Below are 17,207 nucleotides of genomic sequence, written 5' to 3'. Positions count from 1 at the left end.
TCTCACAGCTTCTTTTGTGAAATCAACATTCTATGTGTGAAAGCCTATAAAAATAGCATGGTCTTTTTTTTAATATGGATTTTATACCTAATCAGCGTCTTCAGTTCATGAAGAGGAATTTGCATTGTTGTCTTTATATAGAGTATTGCAGTGCATGGTTTAGCTTATGCATTTTATTAAATGCTGTTTAAGTGTGGCTTTATATTGTTGTGGCTTAATACTACTACCTAAGTGAGGTTTGTATGATTAAAGTGAATTACAAATATAAATGTACTCTTGATTTATTTTTCTTTTATTTTTAGGTTCACTGAATTTCTTAAACGTTGTATGTCTGAGCCCAATGCATTACAGAAATGGACATTCCCATTCACTACAGTGATTATTAGAGATTTGCCTGGCCATAATATACAAGATAAATCCTATGAACCTTACTGTCCTGAGGGAGCTACTGCTGTAACAAGTTGAGAAAGACTTCTTTTCCTAGCTGTAATTTATCTTCTTTAGACTTACGTGTTTCTCCTGAAGGTACTGGAGGAGATGATGCTGTTTCCTGCTGCTGTTCTACTCCTGGGTTTTAAGTAAAGGTAGTGTTGGATTTCAGTTCCCTTCACCCTTGCATTAAGTATAATGAAACTGGACTCTATTTTGAATGGTAAACATATCCTTAATTTTATGTATAATACGTCTGAGGGAAGCACATCTATTCTTACGGCAAAGATACCGACTTAATTTTTTGCCGATGCTATTAGAAGCTTTGCAACCTCGAGCTCCGCGTTCCATTTCACAGCAATAAGGCTGAAAAGAGTTTTGGCTTCGGTTATCAAACCTCGGTGCCTCCAAGAAAAACGTCCATGCAACCGGCACCTGCCCTGACGAGGGCGGCCGCCCGAGCGGCGCGGGGCGGGGCGGCGCGTGCTCCGCTGCGGGCTGCCTTCCCGCAGTCGCGCAGATCCGCCGAGCCGCAGCTAACGGCACAACGCGCCTGGCGCGGCGGCTGCCGCGTATCTGCCCCGCCTGCCGCCGGGCCGCGCGACGCCGGTGACGGACGGGCGGCCCGGTGCGACGGCTCTGTCCCTGCAGAGCTTCCCGAGAGCGACGACGGCGAAGACGCCCGCGGAGGCACCGACCGCGCGGACGTCGCCGCCCCCGGCCCGGCCGCGCCCTTCCGCGCAGCTGCGGGGCGGTGCTTCCCCGCACTTCCGGCGGCGGCGCGGGCGGCGCGGGGCCGCCGCCATGCCGATGAAGGGGCGCTTCCCCGTGCGGCGGACGCTGCAGTATCTCAGCCAGGGCGACGTCGTTTTCAAGAGCTCCGTGAAGGTGATGACGGTGAACTACAACACGGCGGGGGAGCCGAGCGAGGGGGCGAGGTGAGCGCGGGCCGGGCGCCGGGGTCTCGGAGCGTCGCCGCCCACCTCGTACCGTGCCGTTCTTTTTCTTCCTCCTAGGAAGTTTGTGTTTTTCAACATCCCCCAGATCCAGTACAAAAACCCCTGGGTGCAGATCATGCTTTTCAGGAACATGACGCCTTCGCCCTTCCTCCGTTTCTACCTCGGTAGGTGCCGCGGGGCCGCTCCGCGCTCCTCCGCGTCGGCCGCCAGGTCTGCGCTGCTGGGGAGGGGAAGGGCGCCGTGATGTGAGCGCCGCCGCCCGCGCTCGGTTACCCGTTGGCTGACACTCGTGGCGGCTTCGCCTTCCTCGCTGAGAACTGCATCGACTGTAGCAAAACAGGAGCTGTTTTTTCATCATATCTTTCTTTGAAGCGCTTTTTTGCAGCTACCGTGAGGGTATGCACTGCTACACTGCTGTGAATTTTTTAACAGATAGCGGAGAACAAGTTTTGGTTGATGTGGAGGATAAAACCAACAAGGAGATAACTGAGCACATTAAAAAAATTCTGGGCAAAAGCAAGTAAGTAACTCATAATATAAAGCTGACATTCATTCCCTCTGGCATACATCTTAGTACAGGCCCTAGAAGCCTCTAGGGTCAACAGAAATAAAGAAAAATTCATCAGAACTGGTCTTAGCCAGGGAAATCCATCTTCCTGGTTAATTGTAGCCTGGGATGAGATGGGTAATGTTGGCAGGTAACAAACAGATTTCTTTTTTTCTAGAGAAACACTTGAAAAAGAGGAAAGAGAGAGAGAAAAACTGTCACATCCTGCAACTTTTGGGCCCAAGAAGTATCATCTGCGAGAGTGCATGTGTGAAATTGAAGGCCAGGTTCCTTGCCCTGCCTTTGTGCCACTGCCCAAAGAGATGAGAGGAAAATACAAAGCTTCACTGAAAAATGAATCATCTGCCTGAAATCTCAGGTCATACAGCTGTGTTTCCTCAGGGCTGGATGATCACGGTGGTTCTTCAGAGACAAGTGTTAACAAATCCTGGAAATGGGAGCAAGTTCATGCGATACTGACATCCCCATCTCATTACAGCCACAGCTAGAATAATTATTGTGAAAAATATTATCAAATAAATCTAAGTTTAAAAAAAAAAAAAAAAAGCAGCTTTTGTTGTGCCAGTTTGCAAACAAAGCTGGGTGAAAGCAACAGAGAAAGCAATGAGTGGAGCTCTATTTCCTACTCGTGCCTGCAGGCATAAGGCCATAGCAAAAACAGGCTGGCTGATGTTGCAGGGGCCTCTGGAGGTCACCTTGTCCAGGCCTGTGCCCAGACAGCTTCTGAAGATCTGAGGGACAGAGCACCACCACAGCCTCTTGGACAGCCTGTGCCAGAGCTCCCTCACCCTCACAGCTGGCATTTTTAGCGATGTCCAGAGGGATCCTCCTGTGTTCCACTTTGTGCCCATTTCTTCTTGCCCTGGCATTGGGCACCACCGGCACTATCATCCTTGTACTCAAGGTATTGATAAACACTGATAAAATTCTTCCTGCCCCAGCCTTCTTTTTGTTAGGCTGAGCAGTTTCACCTCTCAGCCTTTCTAAGAGATTCCCATCTCTTAATTATCTAGATGGCCCTTGGACTCTCACCAGTGTGACCATAGCTCTCCTGTACTAAGCCCAGAACTGCACACAGGACTTCAGCTGTGGGTAGGGTAGCAGTACTTCCCAGTGCTGAGTGGAGTTGCAGGATCAAGTCCCTCAGCCTGCTGGCAGTGCTTCACCAGCTGTAACGCCTAAGTTCGTATTTGGGATGAGAGACGAGGCAAAGAATCTCTTAGAGCAGCACAGCATGCCCTGGGCATGTTTTAATTGCTCCTGCTGTTTTCCAGCTTGTACTATCTGAAGGAAGACCATTGATAACATACCCCTGCCTGCAACTTAAGTGCTGAATTTTCTTGCTTAACTGATTTGGTTGTCACTTCAAGTCTCATTTATCAAGAGGAGTTACAGCTTTGAGAAGCACTGAAAAGAATCAACAAAGGAGAACAGGCAAGTTGATATTTCAAACATATGCCTTAAAAAAAAAAAAAAAAAAAAAAAAGTAGCTTTTTAAATACAGGAAACCCCAACCCATACAAAGGAGAACTGGATCTTAAGAGCTTCCAGCTAATTCTAGCCAGCAAGACTGTTGTGCTGGAGTCGAGTACTGTTGTACATCTTCTGATGCTACTGGCCCCTGTCCACACAGTTTTAGATCACAGTAGTTTCTGCCATGTGTGATTACACTCTAACAGCATATAAATACCCAATAGTACTACATTGCTTTTCGTATTTACTTGCATAGACCATTAAGTCAGTCTTATATGTGCAAATTACTCTAGAAATAGTTATCAACATTTCTGAGCTAATGGTTGAATGCAACATTTCACACCAGTTTTTAAGGGATGCTTGAATTATCAGGGGCGAGTACAGCACAAAATAGATGTTACTTCATCCTTTTTTTACAAAGTTTCCATGCAAAGTACCGCATGCAATTTTAAAATGTCAGTGCTAGTTACTATAAAACTTGTCTTCATTTTGTTGTGCCCTGGGAGCCCCACAGCAGTCCAAATACCAGCATAGGGTCTTCACAGGGGAGAGAACTTCAGTATCGGTGGGCTGATCTACCGCAGTTCACGCTATCAATGGCCATGAGGTATGCTACTCACAAACACGTTGTTACGTGTACAGAATGATACTTTATTAGTGTAATTAGGCTGAACATACAAATAGTGCAGGACAGTTACAACAGGGAAAACACTCTTAAATGTGAGAGCTGAAGCCACTGAAATATTCTTTTCATCTCGATATCAAAAGGAGTTTTGGGTTATAATGCAGGGAGCACTCCTTGAATAGCAAACCAGTCTGCCTTGAATAACTTGTACTATTTATTTTTAAATGAACAATTCTTGGGATAAACTTTAGCTATCGATAATTTTTGCTGCCTTTGTAAATCTAATGCCAGAGCACAGAATTCTAGTTTACAACCTTTCAGAATTCTGCTGCGCAGACGGTTGGCCCGTTCTGCACACAGCAGCACTTCACTCAGCAATAACAAAAAAACTGAAGTTCTTCAGACGACCCATTCTGCACGCCTTTCAACTTCAGATTCAGGCTGCAGCAAGAACAACTGTCCTGAAGTTGCACTGAGTTGTTCTGATCGGTTATCAGTGGTACTGAGGGTACATTTGTTGGTTTTGTCTTAAACAGAAGTACACACCTCCAACATATTTAAAAGAAAACAAATCTAGAGTTCCTACTGTTTAAATAGCACAATTATTTGTGTTTCTGAAATACTAATTAGTGTCCCAGATACAGCTATGTCATTCATCATTCATTACTGGAGACATAGTTAAGAGATGTCCCACTCCACAGAACTTTGTCCTTCTCAGTTAAGTCCAGTACTGTTAGTGTGAGAGTATGATCAGCCCGATATCCTCCACTTCAGCTTTAATTAAATGCACCTTTTTTAATTACTCCTCCCAACCACCTTTTCAAACGCTGAAGTCTGAAGATGGGCATCTGCATCTCAAAGGAGAGGGGAGGGGGAATGCAGCTCAGACTGTCCTCAGCAAAATACCTGCTTAACATTGAACAATCCTAAATCTTACAATGCCAATCTTCAGAAGCCCTCCTGCACCACAGGAGCTGGCCTTCACGTGGTCACTGCCATGGGCAGAGGTCCACACTAAGATTCCCATCTGGACCTGCTTACTGAAGACACACATACCTGATTCTTGTAACTTCTGATGAGAATCAAGTATAAAATAGGAACTTATATTTGGCACAATCACAGCCCAGCTTTCACAGAATTCCAGTTCAGTGGCAGTTTAGCTCTCCATTGCAAACAGGATTTCTGTTCTTTAAACGTTACAGAGGATTCAAGTCTCAAATAAGACAAATATGATCATTCTGTAACCCAGAGAATATAAAGGAATGTGCACGTTCCTGAATATAATTAGGAATTTCAAGGTCACCCTTAATACTACAGCTTGAAATGATGCTAGCCTGATGTTCTGAAAGTATACTCATCTACATATTCATTCCCACACACGCAGCTCTGAAGCCAGTGTGGCCCTCTGTTACACTGCAGTTTGTGCCTAGAGCAACTGGGAAACTAAAAGTAACGACGAGGTGGCACTCAGTTCTACCTAGGAGTTCTTATAAACACATTTTAAAAGTTACTCATGTTAAGATCAGTGAAGTCTCTAATAGTTTTTAAATCCATTTTATGTATTATTGCACAAAATTGACCTGTATCCTGCATCTCAAAGAATAACAGCAGCCTTTCAACAGCACTTTCTTGCAACTCTCTTAGGACAATTAGACTGGCCTGTCACTTACACTGTGCCATTCTCAGAAGATGCAGAAATCTTACAAACACTTTTGTCTCTCCAGTCAAAGCTCCACTTGAAAAGCCAGCCCAGCCAACCCTGAAACCATTTCAAAGTGACAGTTCCCTATTACTGCTCAACCCTTTTGACCAAAATAAGCACACTGTAAGACAAATTAGTATTAAGATGGTTGTAACAAGTTATTGTTTTTCTTAGTATGTTTTCTTAGTATGTGTGTCTTAGTTCAAGACCAGCAGCATTCCTCTTATCTTCTTTCTTCTAGGCTGAGTAACATTGGGAATACATAAATGAACGTGTATTAAATAAAATACAACATTCTCCCAATTCCTTGCGATCTGTAGCACTGTTTATAACTGCTTCATCTTCCATCTCTTAACAGAGAACTTGAGATGACTATTACAAGGCGATTACTGCTTCAACACTTGGATTTCTCCTTTTGTTTTGCTAACGTGTACTTCAGTTCTTTCAAGTTCTCTGTCAGTAGCTCCACCTCATCCATTCGTCCACTATGCTTGGCATCAAATATGTAGGCTTTTATATTATCTATCTGTTGGAGAAGCAGTTCCTCCTCTATAGCCTCCTCTCTTAAGATCTCACTGACATCCTCCACTTCAAAGGGATTGGTAGAAGATCCTTCTTCAAATGGATTTCCAGAATTCCAATTGTTCCCAGACTTTTGAAATGGATTTTCATCCTCTTCGAAGGGATTTAAAGTACTGGCAGATGCTCTAGGTGAACTAGTTTGCTCACCTTCCTCCTCATGTTCAAATGGATTATATTCTTTTTTATCACTTTGCAGAGCTGTGTTAAAGAAAGAAATCGGTTGAGATGCATCTTTGGCAAATGGGTTAGTGGGATCTTCCTCTGACAGAGGGGTATCTGCTTCATCTTCAAAGGGGTTTAGAGCGGCTGCCTGATTTTGGTCTTTGTCACACTGTGGAATATTCTGCTGTCTGACTGGAAAGATTAAGTACTCTTTAGCTGGCAGATGCTGAACAGCAGTAGTTTCAAAACTTCGATTCCCTTTCACCTGATTAACATCCAAACCCAATCCATGTGCAAACAAGTTCTGATTCTCTTTCGCAGCTTCATGCTGATGTTGCTTGCCTTCTCTGAAATCTAGGGAGCCTGTCCTTGAATGCTGAGACGTGAATTTGTGGTGTTCTCTTTCCCACTCTTTTTCACAAAGGAACTGAAGTTCTTCCCTCTGTTTCTCTTCCTCTTCTGCCTGTTTTTTAGAAAGCTCAATAGCTTTTAGAGTTTGCTGTTGATCATACTCATCCTGAAGTTGCCTCAGGTTTTCTTGCAACATCCTGACTTCATCCAGTCGATCAGCTGCTTTTGCTTGCTTAATAAAGGATGTGATGTTGTCAATCTGCTGAAGCAGTGGGTCTGCCACCTCGCTCTGTCGCGATGCGCTAGATGTAGGTAGCCAGCCTTCAGATTTCTTGACTGCTACGTTCTTAAGGAGAGTTGCATCACCATTAACTGCACTTGCAGATCTGTAAGTCAAGTCTTTCTGCTTCTCGTCTTGTTTTCTGTGCGTTTCAAGAGCTGCCTAAAACAAACGTATACAGAGAGATGAGCTTGAAAAATTCCATTTTTAACTTTCATATTTACAAAAATTAGGCTGTGTACCTTAGATACTGCTGTCACAAACATCAATCTTTAGTTACTCTGCAAAAAATGTTCATTTTTGTAACGTTACCTATTATTTCTTAATGAAATCTATTCACATCTGCCTGTACAAACTTGAAGTCCAGAAGGAGCAGTGACAGGGCTGAATATAGAGCGAAAGATACCTCAATCCAGCTGTTCAAAGAGATGCCTCAGGCAGATTTGGACACTGACCATCCCGCATCCACCCACAGCAGATGCTTCTAATTGGGCAGTGTAAATACCAATTACATCATCAGCCTTTGGAATGCAATTACCCGTATTTCTTAATTTCTACTGCAACACCAAGCTGGTTTATTTCTCAGTTAGCGATGTCCTTCCTCCCGAGAATCAATTCTTGAAGCTGCATCCACGTCTTTAAATTTTTTTAAACCACCTGGAGAAGTCTTCAAATTCCACTTGTACAAATGACTCAGTTTAAAGCTTTTTGCTGCAGTTCAGGCAGAACAACAGCACCCTCAAACAAGCCACTGCTGCTTTCTAGAAGCGTCCAGCTTTCAGTACACGTCTCTCTGTTCTGGGAAGAACTACAGTGACTGTTACACACATCCCTGAAAACAAGCATGGAATGATCTGCACAGAAAATGAGAAAAGAAGAACTCCAGTCTTAAGGACAGCTGCTCATACACAGGTAGCTACTTACACATCAAGACAAGCTATAAATTGTAAATAATTACGTGTCTGTTTAAGTCCTTGAAGGAGGCCCTCATACAAATACAGATCTTAACCTGCCTTACCATATGCAGTCTTCTCTTCTTCAGCTCGTCATACTGATCTTTGGTTGGCAGGGACATTAGGCCAAACAGTTTTTCCTGCCAAATATTGAAATATTTACAGTGAACGCTTGCAGGCATTCAGGCTAGTTTTAAAGTACTTGAAGGAAACGCCAACAAATGTTCCACAGACAAGTATGAGGTACTCCTCCATTGCAGTCACCTTTCCAAGCTGGAACACATTGTGGCTGCTGTAACTATACTACTAGCTAGGCTGGGGCTCTGCCAGAGACAAAGCCAAGACTTACAGATTTTCTTAGGCCCCTGAACCAATGCTGCTCTGACTATGCTATCCATATTCAGAGTGACTGGAGGAAAGCTACAGAAGTAAATCTCTATAGAAGACAGCCTTCTGTCAAAAGAAGTCTTAAGTCACACAGATGGGCAGCAAAGAACAGAACACTACATAAAATTTAGCTCATAACACATGCTCTATTTACCTGAACAAAAAGAGTAGCCGAGTATCTTATCATTCTCTGAAGCTGTAGTGCTTTAGGATGAGGCTGGGGCTCTTCGTGCAAGCCTAGACTCAGAATCTTCTTACTGAATCAAAGCAAACATAAGCTCATCCATTCAACCACAAGGGCCAAGGAAAATACAACAGAAAGAGAGGGAGACAATACCAAATGAACATTTTTAGATGTTCTATTAGGTAAGCCATTCTAAATATTGCCAGCAGTGATCATTAATTTATTCATTTATTTTAACTATGCCTCTATTTGCTTCCTTGGTGCATGCTTAGAAAAGGAAACAGAAATTGATGGTGCACAGGAACAGCATCTACTTTTCAACATGCTCTTTACAATGGCGCAGGCAAGTTGATTGTATGAAGAAGCAAAAGCCCCGGTAGTTGTGGATAAGAAGGAGAGCTGTATTGGAAGAAGGGAGAAACATAATTCAGTGTGTGTACAGAGCAAGAGAGAGCGCGTGAACTTCCTTTACCTCAGGGCATCTATAAGCTCGTACACTTTTTGAATCTCCACCCTCAAGTCATTGGCATGTTCAAGACTGTAGGTTGTCTCCCCAGCACTACAAAATAAGCACAACTTCACTGTAAGTCGTACCTCCAGAGAACGACACATACAACACTAAAAGCCATCCCAAGATGTCAGCAAATGTGAGGATAAATCATCCATTAAAATGCTTTTATTTCAAGCTCAGTGTATTTAGAAACCCTTTCTTGCTGACAGAGTGGAAAATATCAATCTGTAAACATGAATATTTACAAGTACAGGAGAAATTAATTTTAGTATAAGAAGAACCTCACTCTATCAATAATACTTAAGATAAATATACACAACAAATGCACCTGTTCTGCTTTTTTTTTTCCCAGGCGTAGAAAAAGCCTCGCTGGTCAAATAAGCACTACAACATTAAACTAAGTTTTCTACTTATGTTTGTCATAAAGCAGAAGTCTGCAAACCCACGCAGGCATAACATTTAAGATTCTAGCAACTGAGTCCACGTGGAGACACTATCAGTAATTCTCGTATTTATTGAAGAAAACAAATTAGTATTTTATATGGAAGCACTTCAGAGTTTTAAGCTTGCCCTTCCTTTTGTGCCTGACGCATACAAAAGCACCACCATGCTCTCAAAAGCAACCTTCCAGGGCTCCACACGATCAGCAGCAGCACTCCTAATTCATTCCATAACTCCATCTTCAAAGCTACAGAACTTGTAAGATCGCCCATAGGCCAGCCCAGACCAAGCACCTCTCAGTATGTGATTATGTGCCTCTGAACAGTCAAAACAGACACAGTCATTTCTGCAGCTGGATCGACTAAATGAAATCTGAATTAAGGAAGGAACCTCTCTATTATTTCAACAGAAAAATTCAGGAAGTAGGGAAAATAAAACCACCTGCATTTTTGGTAAGGCTGCACAGAATGCATTTAAAGTAGTAAAAATCCAAATAAAAAGTCACAGGAGCCTCGTTTATATCTCCTTTGGGGCAATTTCCTCATCTTCGTGTGCTGCAGAGCTTCCTTCTATGCCTTTGGGGATTCCTTGAAACGTATCGATGTCAGCAATACCACAAATCCCAGGTGTAACTTTGTTTTAATAGCCAGGTAATGCACTGTTTTGATTCCTGTCTTCACTACTCCATGGCATTTCATGTATTAAACACACGTTGCAGGCTTACATCATTTACCCCATATGACAAGTCTTTTAGCAGGTCTAATATATATATGAGCTTATATATATAGGCTTATATATAATTACATTATCTATTACTTAATTACATTGAGTAATATAGCAATAAAATTCTGAGCACACTGAAATCAAAAGCTAGTTATAACTGGTAAAACTCTAAAATTTCTCTAATTCTACAAATAAAAATATAATCCTAGCACTTTTTTTAATACAGATTTGTGGCAATATTAATTCAGTTAATACTAAGTCATAAGTTAAGTTATCCCAGGGATGACACTCATCAGATTTAAGACTTGCTTTAGTAATCTAGTTTGTGAATTAACTTAAGCTTTGGATAATTATTTGTCCAGATTGAAACAACAGAAAAACCTAACACTTTCTCATGACCTACCCACACCCACAGCCTTACCACACCTATTCCTTGCCTACTTTGCAAACTTACAGGGGAAGAAATACACACACATTCACGAACAAAATCAGCAAGTGGGGCTTACTTCAGAGATTCTGCCATCCTTACGTATTCTGGTGCCTTCTGGTCAACCTTCTCCATGCAGAGTCGGAGTTTCTTTAACAATGCACACAAAAGCAGAACTGGTATCAGAACGCTGACAGAAGCACCTGCTGACGCAAACCTTTCAAGGTGCCTTCAAAGCTAATAGCTGTGAAAGCCATCCAACTTCTCAGGACCACAAGGTGCCCGGTTATCTTGGGAACACAGATGGCATTGTCAAGAACAGAGACAGAGTCTCCATACCCCTGCAAGATGAACTCTGATGTTTTGATGGACAACTTCCAGTCTTACTGTCTTCACAGAAAAGCACCAGCAGAAATCCCCATTAATATTAAACGTGGGGCTGGGAGAGGGGCTTGCAGGTTATCAGGAAGATTCCCAATGAACATCAGTACCTGCCATTAAAGCATATTTGAACACAGAATTCCAGCCGCACGCTGCTGTTCCATTTAATGCTTGCCACTCGAGTGGGGACAAATGGTTCTTACAACACCAAGTTGTATAGTTTTAGCAGAGCCCTAACAAACAGAGCTTAGCAGAGCTAACCAACACCAGCACAAGCACATAATTGATTTTAAAAGAACGGTTCTGTCAAATCCCAGTTGACGTTATTCACAATGTTTAAGGGACATCTCAAAACCATTAGTTCCAGATGAGAACAAAAAGGAAAATGAGAACAAGGTTTTAAGCCACCACAGGATGTAAATAATATATGGCCTCTGAATGCTACTTTCAGATTTATCTTTGCTATTAGAATATTAAGCCATAAAGGACTTGGATGCGAGAACGAGCAAGGAGTTTGATTTACCTCATAGAGTTTCACAATCTCTGGAGTGTATTCTTTCTCATCAATCTGTTGTTCTCTTTTCAGCAGAGTATCTTTGCAGTGCTGACAGCAACGGATTTGGTCATCATCCTTCTCATCCAGAACAGAGCTCACACTGCTTATACTGCTAATGCTGCCTCGGCGGGAGCCATGCACGCTGTTAGGTGAGGCGTTGGGGCTAGTGTGAGAACTCAAGGCCTCTTTACTGGCACTGGTGAGTTTGCCTAGAAATTATGCATGGGTAATGTTACAGTGACATGAGAAGCCAACAGATTTCACCAACACTAATGTTGCACTTCAACAAAAGCTAGCATTGCCCAAAATACTAGAAAACCAGCTTGAACAGACTGCTGAAAGACACAAAAGGAACACATAACAACCGAAACTACAAATCCGAATTTGGGTCTTCACTGCAAGGTCCTGCTTCACTTTAAAAGCAGTGAGAGAACATGCTACTGGAAACCACTCACTTTGTTCATGCCTAGTAGCATTCTCACACTGGATCTTGCAGTTATAAAAAAAAAAAAAAAAACATGGAAAAGTGGATATGTTAATGCTATCCTTATTTTGTGCTGGAAATCTCTGGAAAGCCCAATTAACATCATTTATTTCCACAGAAAAATAGTCTCCTTTCCAATGCACTAGATAAGGAAAGTGAAGTTGGAAGGGCTTCTTAAAGGCTTGTGGATTAATTCCCTTCATGTCAGCATTTGGACAGCCATGGGCAAGACTCAACACTTCAAAATGGTATGGATATTTCAACAATCTTGGCAGTTGTGACTCCAAAAATTAATACTGTCATAGCTGCAATACTCAGAATTACACTACTTACAGCATTAGTTTGTGCTGGTATACTTCAGTGTTTTGTTGAAGGTAATCTAAAATTTCTGACGCTAAAGGAGGAACACAAAGAATAGAGAAAGCATTCTTATTCTGTTTTACACACAAGTGCCTGCATGGAATTGAAGGACACCTTCAAGGAGGAGTTTTCCATACCTATAAGCAGAATATATTAAGCTTGTTTCTTTGTTGCAAAAAAAAAAAAAAAACCAGGATGCGTTCAGCACTCTGAGTGAGATACAGAAAGGAGAGATTAACACCACCCTCCACACTTACTTGCCAAGGGAAGACTGATAAGTTCCATGCACCTCTTGCACATTATAGACCCACACAGCCGGCAGTGGTGACGCCTGTTTCGCATGCTGAACTTGTTGCCACAGTCTGGGCAGAACGGAACGTCCTGGTCATGGACCCAAGGCACAACAGACTTCTCTATAGCTGTAATCGGGAGGAGAGGAGGCAATACACACAACGTAAGACGTTAGTTCAATTAATTCCTTAGCTGGGAAACTAGAGAGGGATACAGTCTGAGGTAAGCTCTTACCAACCTCTTATTTTAGCTGACTCGGTGTTTGCTCTGTCAAAGGATGTAAGCTAGAAGATAAACAACACATTAAAAGAAAAAAAACACAAAAAAAACAACAAAACTTTTCCTCCTTACAGAAGCACAAGGAACCCACAACACCCCCCGCACACCCATCAAGTTAAAAAATGTGTCTTTTAAAAAGATAAAATAGGAAGATGTCTGAATTTGGCATTAAGATTCAGACAAGTGATAAACAGTTACTGCCAAAATTACAAGAGTCAGAATATTTTGACACAATTCTTATATCATCCAACATTATCGTGTCTGAGTGAAAATGCAAGTTGGCAAGTGGAGGATTTTACAGAACAAATAGCTTGATAAAAGCAAAAGGAGTAATCCTGTAAAGTAAAAGATGAAGAAAGCACGTGAAGTAGCATCTTGTGCTTGAAAATACTGTACAGAAACAGAAATCATCCCCACAGTACAGAGTATAACCAAACACACTACACAAGGATATAAAGGGAGGACAGTAAGATGTGAAAAGACTCAGTTTACTACTGTTTAACAATTGCACTGCCACATAAATGGGCACCCTTTGCACTAAAATAGAATTTTTTATTTAAGAAACATTTAAATGGTTGGAATATTAAGTAGTAACAAGATTACCTTTTCTAACCTGATTAACAACTTATTGACTTCAACTACATAGTGATCAATCCTGGCTGCTCGGTATTTCTTGAAATTGGAAAGATGGCTTCTCACAGCACCTTAGGGAGAGAGAACTCAGAGTCACTCCGTGTTCTACACGAATTTAAACACCTTTCAAAATGCAGCTCTTCCTTTTTTTTCCCACCATTTATTTTTTCAGATTCAAATGAAATTTTGACACATTAGAATTCCAAGTTTTCACGGTACTGAATAAAGCACGCAGGCCAGCCTCCAGCTAGCAAAGAGCAGTGTTTTATTTCTGCTACAGTAAAGCAAAGAAGTCTACATTAAAGAAAACATCTGCAACAGATTTTTTGTCATCTTTATCCCTCAGTTACATCTGGTAAGGTGTTACCAGCCAGTCTTGTTGTCAAGAACTGCTCCTGTTATTTCCTTACTACATCTGGAACAAACACAAGATGCAAGTCCAATGATTATCTGAGGCCCATGCAACAGCAGCTTCTTCCAGATTGCTATCATCCTTCTCACCTTTAGGGGTCTGAACCAAATCCTTGATCATATCACAGATTTGCAGAAACCTCATCACAAGTATACAAAAGAAGAATACAGCATCTATTTAAAGATATAATTCATTCTCAATAAACCTGGGTTTAGGTTTTGATCTTTTCCACAAGCCAGATATTAAAAAAATCAGAGTTACAGTCAAAAATTCTTCCTCTTCTGACTAGTAGAACAAAAGCAGATGTTGCTCTTTGACACTAACTGTGCAATGTCACTTCCTTGTTGTAATGAAATACGTAGAAACCTCTCTGTAGCCAAATTCATAGGAAGGGGAGAGCCCCTCTGAGTAACCTGATTCAATCTCTGCAGCGGAGACATTATAGAAAGCCCTACATCCCTCCACCAAATCATGTTAAAATCTGCAAGATTCATCTTCTCCACTCTGGTTATTTAAAAAAAAAAAAAAAAAAGCCAGTTATCTGCAAAGCTTGGATTCTGCAGTGCCAAAGGACTAAATTCCTCATCTGTCAGCACCACAGCAGAACTTTCAGGACCCACCAGAGACAGTGCTGCCTCCTCCCACCTGAAAATAACCACAGCATTTCTATAATAGTAAAAGGCAACTTCCAGTAACAGTATCTGTGAGTACAGACTCATTCAACATATTTGCTAACTTCTGCAATGTCTGACCCTGCAGCCAGAGTTTGGCTGCTTACTTTTTAAAGTCAAATGACTTAATGATAGATTACCTGTACCTCAAATCCAAAGAAATAGCTGGTGGAGTTTGAACTAAGGGATAAGCAATAGTTTATATGTCTGGCAAAACACCTGCTTTAAGAGTAACCAAAAAGCCATAGATTTAACACGGCTGTAGCAACATTAAATAGTAGTGGAATAATAATGGATTATCACCTGTTTTGTAAGAAGCCAGATGGTGATGGTTGCAGAAACGGTAAAGCTGGATGCACAGAGCGAAATATGTACCAAAAAGAACTCCATAGCTCAGACCCAATGAAATGACTGCTTTTGAGAATAGTTTACATCCTAGCTCTATAGATCTTCCCTCCCCACCCCTAATCTACACTTTCCTTATCATCCTATACAATGCATGCAGGCAGCAGAGGATCGATATGCAAGCCATGACTCCACACTACAGTAAATCATATGTAATACAAACAATTCCACACAGCTTCAGCAATACTCACTTTTTCCCTATTAAAATTAAAAGTTACCTCCACCATGTATCGCTCTCAAGCTCACCTACCTAGCTCTTGGGGCTCCCACATGTATGGATCTATGCCACCATAGCTGAATGACTCATATCGTTCCTGAGATCCAGAATCAGTTCTGTCATCTCCTTCTCGTTTCAGCAATTTCTTCTTTGCTCTCTTGGCCTTCTGGACAAGACCTGAAAATAGACAAGCCCGCATAAAGAAGAGCAGGCAGTTCGCCTCTCAGTATTCATCTTGTGAAACTAGGATGGTGTACTTCTTACCAACTGGAACCAATCTCTTGCCTTCACAACAGGTCAATATGCTCTGTTAAGAACCAATGTATTGTTCAGCGTCACCAATGGCAGGAAATGCTTTCTGTTCTCTGTTAAAGTAGTGCTGCTGTCCTAATGACAAACAGGTAATTTTAGGCATTCCATACAAGGGCATCACTATAAAAGAGTGGACTGTATCAAACCGTGAGACCCTACTTCATAGAGCACTGGCAGATTGTATGTGCACTCTTAATTCCTAATAATTTTCTTTGGATTCAAGGACGTTCCATACCTTCTTTGTACTTTTGCACAGAAGCACAAGCTAAGAATATCAGTGTGCTGTGCACCCAAGCAATTTCAAAAGAACTGAAAGATCACCACATTATCTTGTACAACAGCTAGTGACAGGAGAGCAGTTTCCTGGGTTAAAAAGAAAACTTCAAACTCCAGTATTTTTATGTTGGCAGAAGGTAAGGACACCACTTCTTTTGGTAAACACATTCAGTATCTTCTAGAGTTAATTCCCTTAGACATCTGCTGAAAGCCGGGTGGCAGGTGTAATGCTATAAATGATGTTAAGTGACGTTAAGTACAGCAATAACAGCACAGTAGTAAAGTCCCAGGCTGGTACCTGGCAGGAAGCAGAGGTTCCCCCGTTCTTTAAGGCCTCCGACTAACGCCTGGAAACTCACGTGCATTACATTACGAATCGGGAGTTCTCACGTAAAAAAACGTGCCCAGAAAACAAACAAAAGCCAACAGCAACCCGCAGCACCCAAGCGCCGCGGCCGAGCGGCACGGAGGCCTGCAGACCAGGAAGCGGCCGCGCCAGGAACGAAGGAACGCGACGCGCCCGGCCCTGCGTACAGCAGCGGGGCCCCGGGCCTCTCTCGTCCCGAGCTTCCGTCGGCGTTCCAGCGCCGGCAGGAATCCGGAGCGCCCGCGGCACGGCGGCTTCCGCCGTGCGGGACTCGACACGGCGGACGGGAGAACGCCGGGAAACCGCGGCGGCCCTTACTTCGGAGCTGGCCTCTGACGTCTCTGTCCTCGCCCAAGTGCTCCTCCTCGTAGTGCGCCCGCAGCTGCTGGAACGCCTGCAAGTCCTTCAGGCACAGCGGGCACAAGAAGCCCTCCCGCATCTCCGCCGCGTCCCCGAACGGCGGCGCGCAGCCGGACGCCATGGCGCCGCGAGCTCAGCGCTGCGGCATCGCCGGCGACGTTCAGAAACGCGGCGCCGCGGAGCGGGGCGGGGCGGCCTCTCCTCGGGGCGGGCCTCCTGTGGCCGCGGAGCTACGCGAGGGACGAACCCGCAGCCCGGCTCCGCAGGAAGGATGGGAGAAGACGAGGGGCGGAGCGGCGGCTGAATCGAACAAAACGGCTCTGGGCGGACGGAGCTCAGGAGCCGGACCGGGCCCGGCGCCGCGCGGGCGATGGGGCGGGGCTTCACCTCACGCTGAGGGGCTCCCGCCCCGCCCCACCCGGGGCCGCCGCCAGCCCCAAGGCTCG

At 43.3% G+C, this 17,207-nt stretch overlaps 3 protein-coding genes across 4 annotated transcripts in view; 2 read left to right on the top strand and 1 right to left on the bottom strand.

The window, feature by feature from the left end:
- NR2C2 (nuclear receptor subfamily 2 group C member 2) overlaps positions 1–924 on the top strand; it is a 37,685-nt gene extending 36,761 nt beyond the window's left edge. Inside the window, exon 16 of the transcript XR_008205655.1 lies at positions 303–924. The gene's annotated coding sequence lies outside the window, so the exon portion shown is untranslated. The remainder of the gene's footprint in view (positions 1–302) is intronic.
- Positions 925–1,190: 266 nt separating this feature from the next.
- On the top strand, positions 1,191–2,502 carry MRPS25 (mitochondrial ribosomal protein S25). The gene is made up of 4 exons (XM_052678684.1): positions 1,191–1,367; positions 1,446–1,552; positions 1,821–1,908; positions 2,114–2,502. Exons 1-4 carry the CDS (start codon positions 1,234–1,236, stop codon positions 2,304–2,306), a joined length of 522 nt encoding a protein of 173 aa, XP_052534644.1. The 5' UTR covers positions 1,191–1,233; the 3' UTR covers positions 2,307–2,502.
- Positions 2,503–4,056: 1,554 nt separating this feature from the next.
- On the bottom strand, positions 4,057–16,994 carry RBSN (rabenosyn, RAB effector). Of its 2 annotated transcripts, XM_052678642.1 has the most exons (11): positions 16,720–16,994; positions 15,480–15,623; positions 13,712–13,812; positions 13,068–13,113; positions 12,796–12,957; positions 11,662–11,903; positions 10,837–10,907; positions 9,128–9,214; positions 8,626–8,728; positions 8,150–8,224; positions 4,057–7,293 (listed from the first exon to the last, which is right to left on the bottom strand). In XM_052678642.1, exons 1-11 carry the CDS (start codon positions 16,880–16,882, stop codon positions 6,151–6,153), a joined length of 2,337 nt encoding a protein of 778 aa, XP_052534602.1. In that variant the 5' UTR covers positions 16,883–16,994; the 3' UTR covers positions 4,057–6,150. The 2 variants fall into 2 exon arrangements, with proteins under 2 accessions (XP_052534602.1, XP_052534603.1); XM_052678643.1 differs by lacking the exon at positions 8,150–8,224.
- Between the last annotated feature and the right edge of the window lie 213 nt (positions 16,995–17,207).

This window comes from Tympanuchus pallidicinctus, unplaced genomic scaffold (assembly GCF_026119805.1).
Source record: "Tympanuchus pallidicinctus isolate F22 unplaced genomic scaffold, pur_lepc_1.0 scaffold17, whole genome shotgun sequence".
NCBI classification, from domain to species: Eukaryota; Metazoa; Chordata; class Aves; order Galliformes; family Phasianidae; genus Tympanuchus; species Tympanuchus pallidicinctus.
Note: the sequence above shows the minus strand (reverse complement) of the source record. Positions and strands in the feature narration are given on the sequence as shown.

Coding starts and splice junctions, on each gene's coding strand:
- MRPS25 (XM_052678684.1), top strand. CDS start 1,234: ATGCCGATGAAGGGGCGCTTCCCCGTGCGGCGGACGCTGCAGTATCTC. Junction 1,368..1,445: donor GAGCCGAGCGAGGGGGCGAG/GTGAGCGCGGGC, acceptor TCTTCCTCCTAG/GAAGTTTGTGTTTTTCAACA. Junction 1,909..2,113: donor AAAATTCTGGGCAAAAGCAA/GTAAGTAACTCA, acceptor CTTTTTTTCTAG/AGAAACACTTGAAAAAGAGG.
- RBSN (XM_052678642.1), bottom strand. CDS start 16,882: ATGGCGTCCGGCTGCGCGCCGCCGTTCGGGGACGCGGCGGAGATGCGG. Junction 13,114..13,711: donor TGTTAATCAGGTTAGAAAAG/GTAATCTTGTTA, acceptor TTTATCTTCTAG/CTTACATCCTTTGACAGAGC. Junction 11,904..12,795: donor TATCAGTCTTCCCTTGGCAA/GTAAGTGTGGAG, acceptor CATAATTTCTAG/GCAAACTCACCAGTGCCAGT.